At 49.0% G+C, this 9,829-nt stretch overlaps 2 protein-coding genes and 1 long non-coding RNA gene across 5 annotated transcripts in view; 1 reads left to right on the top strand and 2 right to left on the bottom strand.

Annotated features, from left to right (window-relative positions):
- Window positions 1-17: 17 nt before the first annotated feature.
- On the top strand, window positions 18-1,816 carry LOC115253082 (nuclear receptor coactivator 1-like). The gene is made up of 4 exons (XM_029850021.1): window positions 18-414; window positions 635-803; window positions 905-1,094; window positions 1,200-1,816. Exons 1-4 carry the CDS (start codon window positions 18-20, stop codon window positions 1,386-1,388), a joined length of 945 nt encoding a protein of 314 aa, XP_029705881.1. The 3' UTR covers window positions 1,389-1,816.
- Window positions 1,817-8,411: 6,595 nt separating this feature from the next.
- LOC115252908 (uncharacterized) overlaps window positions 8,412-9,829 on the bottom strand; it is a 16,150-nt gene continuing 14,732 nt past the window's right edge. For all 3 annotated transcript variants that reach the window (XR_003891189.1, XR_003891190.1, XR_003891188.1), the window contains exon 3: window positions 8,412-8,639. This is a non-coding gene — a long non-coding RNA (uncharacterized lncRNA). The remainder of the gene's footprint in view (window positions 8,640-9,829) is intronic.
- The window catches only part of LOC115252906 (protein unc-93 homolog A-like), a 4,976-nt gene continuing 4,364 nt past the window's right edge, over window positions 9,218-9,829 (bottom strand). Inside the window, exon 9 of the mRNA XM_029849199.1 lies at window positions 9,218-9,541. Coding sequence (XP_029705059.1) covers window positions 9,279-9,541 — 263 coding nt within the window. The 3' untranslated portion in view covers window positions 9,218-9,278. The remainder of the gene's footprint in view (window positions 9,542-9,829) is intronic.

Here is a 9,829-nt window from a genome sequence, read left to right as displayed (position 1 = left end):
TCCTCTGAAACGCTCAGATGCGGCCCCAGCGTCAAAGGGAAATTTATAGCATCCAGCACCGCCAGCGCCAGCTTTTCCAGCAGAAGGTCATGCTGATGAGACAGAACATGGCAGGTGCTCCAGCTGGGTCGGTAGGATCCATTGGAACAGCGCAAGCACCCAAAGTTGCCCCGACAACGCCTCAGCAGCCCCCACAACAGCAGTTTAGCTTCCCACAAGTATACAACCCGCTGACGGGGAAACCCGCTACCTCACCGAGCCCCTTCAGTCCCATGACCGGGGGTCCTCTGGACAACAAAGTAACCGTCAGAGTTCCCCTGAATAACCAGACGCTATTGGGGGGCGTGCAGGGCCAGTTCAGCACCGTGAACTCGTCCATCCAACAGGGCCTGTTTCAGCAGTTTAGCGGTTCTGGTGAGTTCAAATTGATTCTTTTTTGACATGAAAGTATATTAATGATTCAAATATTTGTTTCTTAGTTGGAATAATCAAGTCAGAATGCCCTAAAATGTCTGAGTGGGACATGTAAAGCAGAACTTTTCGCTAGAATTGGAAAATATTTGATATTTAACTTGATATGTAACTTTAATTTGATATATAACTGATATTTTCCTTTCTGTCTCTCATTTCAAAGCTATAGCCCAGCAGGAGCCACCTTTCCCTCCTGAGATGAGCCCGACCAGCCCGCTGTTGTCGCCTCAGAACTCCACGCCACAGACTCCTCTGCTTCAGCAAGCCCCGCCCCCTGGTTACCAGGCAGCGGACACAAAAAGCTGGCCTCCCACGGGCATCACCAGCAACAGGTTAACAAATCAGCTGTAGCTTTTCCACGCGCTGTGTTTAGTAAATGCTGAGGTTTCACGTGCGCGCCGTGACTCTGCTATGTCTGAATGATCTGTTGCAGCCTGTTCGGCCAGTCAGGCCAGGGTGCAGGGCCGGCCTTTGGCCAGCAGGGGGTTTACAACAACATGAGCATCACTGTCTCCATGGCTGGAGGCTCCAGTGGTGTCAGCTCATTACCTCCTATGGGGCAACCCGTTGCCATGAGCAACAGTAACCTCAGCAGTGTCAGTGTGGTATGCAGTGATCAGCAGGTTGGTGTTTTAGAGTTCAAATTTCTCACTGCTAAAATACTGTGTCCATCAACGTAACGTAACTTTAACGTGTGTCATGATGGATCTCCATCGTCATGTCTGCAGGTGCAGCAGGTGCAGCAGGTGCAGGTGTTTGCAGATGTCCAGTGCACAGTCAACCTGGTTGGGAGCGACTCGTACATGAACCAGGGCTCCGGTGGGACCGCGTCCTCCCAGAAGGGCCCGGGAACGCAGGGCTCTCAGAACAACCCGGCCCAGCAGAAGAGCCTCCTCCAGCAGCTGCTCACCGAGTGACGTCCCTCCTCCCGACCTTCACTTCTCCAGCTCCTCACTTCTGCTGCACCTCCTCAGAGGTCGGTGCCCCCGTCGCCGTCTCTGCGTCACCTTTTCGGATGGATGAAGCCAGGACGTTCGGACGCGTGTCGTCTCTGACAGGTTTGGCTGTCGGTGTTACACTTCTCTGTTGGGGGAGGGGGGGGGCATCCACGCCAGTGGTGTTACAGCCCACTACTTAACAAAGACTTGTCAGAAGGAGCAGCAGTGTGACGATACCTGCCTGTCTAATCTGTCTGACAACCTGTCTGTCTGCCTCAGCCTATTAAAGGCAGCGTTGTCTTGCTGCTCATTCCTCGGTGAACTGCTTCCTGACCTAAGAAAACAACAGCTGCAACATCATTTGTAGATTTGCCAAGTTTGCTGTCAAATCAGGGCCGACCCCCCCCCCCCCCGTTTGTTCCTTTTTTCTGACGGGACATTTGTGTCGGGCCGCCGCCGCAGCAGCATCAGCATCAGCAGCAGCGCAGCAGCAGCAGCAGCAGCAGCAGCAGCGCAGCAGCAGCAGCAGCAGCGCAGCAGCAGCAGCAGCAGCAGCGCAGCAGCATCTTAGGAGCACGAGCTGCAGCTTCAGCCTGTGCTCAGTGTTATTGGTAGTGTGGAAGTGTCCCACACAGCAGCACCTCTGGCTTTTTTTAAATGTTGATTTGTGTTTTGGTTTTCCTCTACCTGTCTCTCAGCGATGTGGGAATGTTAAGGTTTCAGACCTCTGAGGCATTGTGGGATAGAAGCTCAGTATCAGCTGGTTCTGTGACTGTCTCTCTCTATCAGCTACAGTGCCTGGTGGAAGTTTGAGTTTTTCCCGAGCTCTGCTTCTTCTTCTTCTACTACGTTTTATTCTATTACATCTTCTGTTTTGATCTGCTCTCTCCATCGCCATCATCGTCTTCATCACAACAAGCTTTGACAACAACCAGAAGCGGAAGGATTGATGGACGGGTGGATGGGAGGCAGATGAGATGCTGCTCAGTTTGGAACTTGTCTTTCTCCCTGCGGGGAGGATTATTTTTTTTTTTTTTCAAAGTATAAAAAGACTGTTATGATTATTTAACTGTTTGTCCGTCACATTTTACCCCTCACCTCAGCAGCTGTGAATTAAGAGTCCCGTCAGGGCTCTCTCTTCTCTCTCTCTCTCTCTCTCTCCTGCTCTCTCTCAGCCTATCAGTGTTGTTTGCCGTGCGTGCCACGTGCACCATGCAAGCGGGTAGTATTGTACAGTACAGAAGGACAAAGACTCTGAGCTCACTCGTCTCTTGCTTTCCTTTGAAAAGAAAACAATTGTAATTAATTGATGATCCAGAACAGCAAACTCTGTATAATGTGATATGATCCAGTTTTCATTCTGGGGGGTTTTGTCAACTATCTTAATTCTAATAATTCAACATTTAGTTTGGGGGGGGGGGAAAACACACCGGACAAAATGGACGAGGAAACTGTTCCATTTTCTAAAATGTGAAAAATTTAAGGTGATTTTCTTCTCTTGTTTTATTTTGAAATGATATATAAGCGGATCCCTCTGTCCTCCTATTGGGCGTCTTCTAAAACAGGATAAAAGAGGCCTTTGATTCTTCTCTGTGTGGTTAGCAGGGAGCTAGTTAGCCGTCTGATCTTTCCTTTCTCTTTTTTAAAGTCGTACATGTACAATACTTTTAGACATTACGCGTCTTTGTAACCATTGTATAAATATGTACATTTAACCGTGTTCTTTGCTGTGATTCCGGTACCTCCGGCGATGCCGACAGTCCCGGCTGCACGGCCGCCACACCCGCAGTCACAGCGAACGACGCACTTTTTAGATATTGTTCCTATATAATGAGATTTACTTAGAAGCTTTAGTACTAGAAGATCCTAACAAAGATGTGATGGTTAATGAATTTAAAGCTGTCATGAATTTGAATCAAAGCAGGATGGGTTCAATTACAAGAAACATCTATATTTTTTTATTCAACACATTTCCTATTTTTTTATTTTCGTCCACCTGATTCCCTAAAGAAAGTTTCACTCCTCTGGCAGCACACACACACCACACACACACACACACAGTTTCCTACTACTGTTGCTCAGTCAGACACTGTCTCTCTTTGCGATAACACACCTATTAAAAAAGAATGACAACAGAACACTATTGAAAATACAATATTTGTGCTCTAAAGCTCCCACATTAACACGAATTACGCCGCAACACACAGACCTCACGTGATGTTCCCTCTGAGTGTCCGCTACGTCCGGGAATTAGGGAAAAGATTGCAACACTTCCTAGTTGTCTAGTTTTTACAGGGTGGGATTAGAATAAGCAGAACTTTGCCCCCCCCGCGCTATGATTGGTTACACATCAGAGCTTAATAAGCACTACTTTTATACACTGAATGACAAATTTCAAATCTTTAATGATTGTTTTTAACTCTAAATTCTGGCACTAGAATTTTAGCTGTATTTTTTTACAGACGTATCAAGTGTGACATGATGGCCATCAAACTGCTCCAACATCATGTATCTTCCTGCTTCCGCCCAGTAGGGGGCAGCAGGGGGCCAAATTGTGATCTGCTTGATCGACGAGCATGGCAGAAGCGTTGCTACGGTGACGCTCCTTTGTGTGTCGGACATCGAGTGAAACCTCTTTGCAGCATTGAAGAGCGACGTGATCGGGTTGAGCCTATCACCGGTGTTGGTCCCAGAGTTCATCTGTCCTTAGGAAACCATAGCAACCCCAGAAATGCTTGTTTCTGCCACTCCAGCTCACAACTCTTAATCAAGCTTCCGTACTCGTGTGTGTGTGTGTGTGTGTGTGTGTGTGTGTGTGTGTGTGTGAGATGGTAGTGGAGTCTGTGGCGAGGTGCCAGTTCTTCAGCCCAGCACAGACCTCACATTCAGTCTCCATCAGCACTTCCCCGACCCATCCTTTCAGCCCCCCCCCGGCCCATCCTTTCAGCCCCCCCCCCCCCCCCCCCCCCCCCCCCCCCCCCCCGATGCTCGGACCGTCGAGGGCTTTCCTGTGTCCCGCGTCCACAGAGCTGCACCCCCCTAGGCAGCGTTGGACAGGGGGACGTGTAGGACAAGGTCAACATTCCACCCACCAACTCCTCCAGTCTTGTACGATGTGAGAACCACTTTGTGTTCAGCTCAAATGCTCTGTGTGGTGTGTGTCTGTGGTGTGGTTGTGTGCGTGTGTGTCTGTCTCTGCATGTCTGTGTGCGCGCGTGTGTGTGTCTGTATGTGTGTGTGTCTGTGCGTGTGTCTGCGTGTGTGTGTGTGTGTGGGGTTGCGTGTGTGTGTGTGTCTGTGTGTGGTCTGTGCGTGTCTGTGTGTGTGCTTGTGGTGTGTGTGTGTGTGTATCTGTCTGCGTGTGTGTGGTTGTGTGTGTGCGTGTGTGTGGTTGTGTGTGTGTGTGCGTGTGTGTCTGTGTGCGTGTGTGTGTGGTTGCGTGTGGTTGTGTGTGTCTGTGTGTGGTTGTGTGTCTGTGTGCGTGTGTGTGGTTGTGTGTGTGCGTGTGTGTGGTTGTGTGTGTGTGTCTGTGTGTGGTTGTGTGTGCGTGTGGTTGTGTGTGTGTGTGTGCGTGTGGTTGTGTGTGTGTGGTTGTGTGTGTGTGTGCGTGTGTGTCTGTGTGTGTGTGTGTGTGGGCACAGAACCAAACAGGTCCCAGGAGCCGTCACCTCTGGCCTTTCTTAATTTCGAAGCAACTCTGGACTGAACTAATTCGACTCTTGTTTCTTCTCTTCTTTCCTTTGTGTCTTTATTTATTAGAAGAGTTTGAGGAGAACTCATCAGTGGCCTTTGAGCACCTTTCTACATATATATATATATTTTTATTGTTTCTGTCTGATGATCTGTTCCTTTTGACCACGTTTTCACACTGTGAGCAGCTTCTGAGTTCCCCTCGTTATCCAGCAGCACTCGTTAATTTGGTTCTGGGTGCCTCCGCTCGGACCCTTTCAGCCTCCTGGCACTATTGTTGCGGACTCATAGGAAAGGTTCTGTTCTTTTTTTTGCATTGAAAGATGAAATCATCTCAGCAGTTGACTCCGGAGGTGTTTCCAGTCTGCTCTGACCTCTGACCTCTGACCTCCAGCCGAGCAGCAAGTCTCTGCAACATGTCGTCTCGCTTCAAACCTTCTCCTCTACCTCCAGACTGAGACATTCCGTTTGCAGACACTTGTGGGCTCAGTCGGGAGCCGTTCAGTCATGAAGTGAAGTGGAACCAAAAATCCTATTGTTCTGACTTTTTAGATCCAGTTTCCATTCCAGTTTTGTAGAAGAGTGACCCGATGGTCCAGGGTGGATTCATCGTTTTTAGCTGTTGTAGCCTCTGAAAACGGGGAGGATTTAGGATGAACGTCCCTGTTGCTGTTGGCAGGTCAGACCGTCACGGACGGAGGCGGCCGCCGTAGCCTAGCCTAGCCTAGCGTTGCCTAGCGTAGCGTAGCGTAGCGTAGCCGCTCTGGGGTCACCTCCTCGTCCTCGGTTTGGAGATGTTTCCTGTGGAGGGAACCGGTCTCCCAGTGTGAAAACAAGGGTCGGGCACCTCCTGCGCCACTGTTTGGTTCTTTTCAAGACACTCAGAGGAAACAGAAGCTGCACAAAGTGGAAGAATGTATATTATTTTATGCTATTTTTGGAAGGAATCTGCCTCTGGTTTGCTCGCCGCTCTGACTCCACTCAGAGCGGCGAGCCCCCCCCCCCCACTCTTCTGCATGGAATAGGCATTCCTATGGAAACGGTTCTGCTGCAGCCCCCTCCACACCTTCACCCCCACAGGAACAATAAACATGCCAAATACAAAGCGTACACGTGGTTTTGTGAGTTCTTTTCTGTCTAGAAATGCAACCGTGGAAACGAGTCCCTCCTCCCTCCCCACAGTCACCTGGTACAAGGTTTAAGTTCTTTTGTAACTTGGTTAACATAATGTATATAACAGAGAAATGTGAATATGTATTTGTTCAGAATCAACGAAAACGTAGTGCTCCAAGTTTGTGGTTTAAGAAAAAAATTGAGAAAAAGGAAAAAAAAAGAAAAACAACTTGCCTCCATGTTTTATTTTGATTTTGTACTTTTTTTTTTTCTGCTGATGTACGTGTGTGTATGACTATCAATGCGTGTGTCAGTGATTAATACTGTATATCTGGTGTTCTCTAAGGTGGAAAAGTGGAAGATGTCCTAGTTTGGTTTCTTTTCTTCTCTGCTCTTCAGACCCTGCACAGTTCCTGTGGGTGTTTCACAACTATGCCAGAGAATGGTTGGTTTGGTTTCTTTGTTTTTAGCGACTGCTGAATGTGATTTTACTGAGAGAAGCGGTGTGGACTGGCTTTTGTGGTTAATTTAAAAAGAAAAGGCCATATTATTTAATTTTGTTGTGTGTTGAAAGTTTAAGCAGATCTGGGTGAGTGGAGCCTTGGTTTCCTGGAGGAGCATTGCCTGGTTGTGGCGCCTCAGCGGCTTTTGTAGAAACCTCGCTCACAATCTGACGGATGTAGCCTTTTATTTGCATTTGTCAGGAGTAAATGACCAAAGCTTCTCAACGTTTGATGGATCTCATATGCAAACCTCACCGTGTAATGTAGCGGCCCGTGTTGTCTCTCCTGCCCCCCCCCCCCCCCCCCCCCCCCCCCCCCCCCCCCATTCCCAAAGCTAGCTCGGTACAGTGGCCCCGCCCCCTTTACCAATGAAGCGTTTTTGTGCCTGAAGTGTCAATCACTCGTTTACAGGAAAGAAAGCAACCACCATTTGCAACCAGTAGCTATGCACCTTACTGAAGAGAGCATTTGATCGGGACCGCTAACGTCCACCCAAACCGCCCTCAGCGAATTTAGCCTGTCTGGTGACCTTTCTCAGCTTTTAATCTCATTTTTTGGGAGGACAAAACAAGGACTTTTTTTCCATTCAGTAAATCCTTTCTATACCAAACTTCAGGTGCCTCGTGTACATATGTTCTGCCGTGACGCGTGCTCAGCAATGACCCTGTTTCCGGGGTTTCTCTTTTGTTTTCCTTTTAAAGAAAAGCCTTTTTTCAACTTCTAAAAACTTGTATTTTAAATGACTTTTTACACACGTAGAATATTAATCAGATGATTCCAGGAATTTGCAAATACAATCTAATTTTGCACTTTATATGAGATTTGCTCAGAGTGAAAAGGCCATCAGAACCACATCCCATAATTTCCCCCGGGGAACCTTTGTGCGTGAAAACCAGCTCAGGTTCTCGCAGGAACCACCTGAGTGGGGCAGGAAAAGCCCACCTATGCCAGTCTTTCAGGTGACCCCGCCCCTCCGCCGCTGCCCGGCCTGTCGGGACCTTTTTGGGCGGTCGCCGGCTCCGCCACAGCTCTGAGGGCGTTGTCCTCGGACCGGGCGGAGCGGCGCTGCTGCGTGCGCGAGGCTTCGTCTCTAGCAACAGTTGTGCACTGACCTACAGGAACGCACGCTAACGTGTCTCGTCTCCTCTCAACGTCACGCTCCCTCGTGCGTAGCGAGTGTGTCGGCGTCCTGGTGAGCAGGCGGGACAAACCCGTTTGACAGATGAAAGGTCGTCCGTGAGTCGCTTTGATCCAGTTTCCGCACTTCCCGAGTCCAGGCAGTCGGGTGCCGGCGCACCGCTGAGACTCTCCACTCCCACGCATTCCTCGATGATGGTTTCAGAACCGACCTCTCGGTGAAGGAGGCCGCAGCTGTGGCGTGTTGGAAGTGGCGCCGCGTTGGGGCTCGACGGGGCGTCAGACTTTTGGTCGACTCACCACTTTGTCCTGTTTGTAGAGGCGGGAATGCTCTCTGGGACCAGAGAAAATGACCAAGGTTCCACTTTTACCCTTGTATAAATTAATATAATAAATATATATAAATATATATGATACAATTTACTCAATTTTGTCCAGTTTTGTATATTACACTCATGTAAAGTTTGTTTTTAAGAGGCATCGGAGCAGCTATTAAAAGACTATGAGTGACAATGTTGTTCTGGGAGAATTTTATGCATGTTCTATTTTCTCTTCTGTCTGAAAGAGCCCCCCCCCCCCCCCCCCCCCCCCCGGTTATTTGGAATGTAACAGACAATCAGTCTCAGTCCGGGTCCGGTCCCCCGCGGGTCCGAGGGCCCCGAAGGCTGAGAGACAAACAAAACTCAAACTCTCTTTGCATCGACTGGACGTTTAACTTTGGAGGTTTGTTCATTCAGATGTTTGTGGCTGCTTAAGTTTACACACACACACACACACACACACACACCTGTCCTACACTCAGAACAAACACCTCGTGCATTTGATCCCTCTGCGTTTGTCTTTGTTCCGAGTTGAGGACGCCAACCTCGAGGAAATGATGCTTTGACTAACAAACCTGTAACATCTATGAATGTGGGAATGCGACACATTGCAATAAAAGCACCATTTGAAATGCAGCACGTTGCCGCTGCGTCTTTGATTTATTGCTGCGGCTGTTGATGTTCTCCGGTTTGCTCGTCCTTCCAGGTCCATCGGCCGTCGAGTTTTGTTTTTCAAGCAGTTGAAAGTAGTAAATCAGTTAACGAGAAGCTTAGTTGGGCATTTTAAAGCCACTTTTGGTTTGGATTGAGTCTTTTGACCGCCCCCCCCCCCCCCTCCCCGCGAAGGGAAAGGGGCGTGGTTACTTTGTACTTGACATAGAATAAAATGGGCTTTTAAGCAGTTTGTGACCATTTAATTTAGGTTAAAAATGTGTGGAGTCAGAAATATTTACAAAAGTGCGTCACTCAGAAAAATGCTACCAAACCAAGTGGAGGGGATCCAGACGCAGCAGAACGGCTGCAGGACGAGACGGTTCGGGACCTCAAAATGCCCCAGTATCAATGGTTCCATCCGCTCTGGACCCAGGAGCTGCGGAGGTCCGGGTCTACATCTGAGTCTGGCACATGATCTTGGTGCTGGTGTTCTCAGCGTTCTCCTGAGTCAGGGTGGGGTGCATGTGTTCATGGCGCTCTACGATGGGGTAGGTGACGGCGGCCAGCACCAGGACCCCCAGCATGATGTAGAGTTTATACTCCAGGCACAGGAAGCTGCTGTAGGCGAAGGAGATGACGAAGCCCAGCGACTCCCACATCCGGTAGTTGGCGAACGCCGCTTCCTTGTCTCGTGGGAAGAGGATCCCATAAAGAGCTGCGGGACACATCACAACAAAGTGAGTCCGGTCTTCGGACACAGACATCGTCCAGCGCGCCGTAAACAACGTTATACTGTCACATTACGGGATCGGTTCACTTTAGGTGTTTTTTACAGCTAAATATCAAAACATTCACTGTCTCGGTTGTGTGCACCTGCAAAGGATGATGGGATATATTTGCTTGAAGGAACCATCACTTACACACTGAGGGCAATAATCAGGATGCAGTGGTCCTCACACCCTAGTTAGTGCCCTATATAGGGAGTAGGGCCCCTCCCTCCCTC

Source organism: Takifugu rubripes, chromosome 16, assembly GCF_901000725.2.
Source record: "Takifugu rubripes chromosome 16, fTakRub1.2, whole genome shotgun sequence".
NCBI lineage: Eukaryota > Metazoa > Chordata > Actinopteri > Tetraodontiformes > Tetraodontidae > Takifugu > Takifugu rubripes.
Note: the sequence above shows the minus strand (reverse complement) of the source record. Positions and strands in the feature narration are given on the sequence as shown.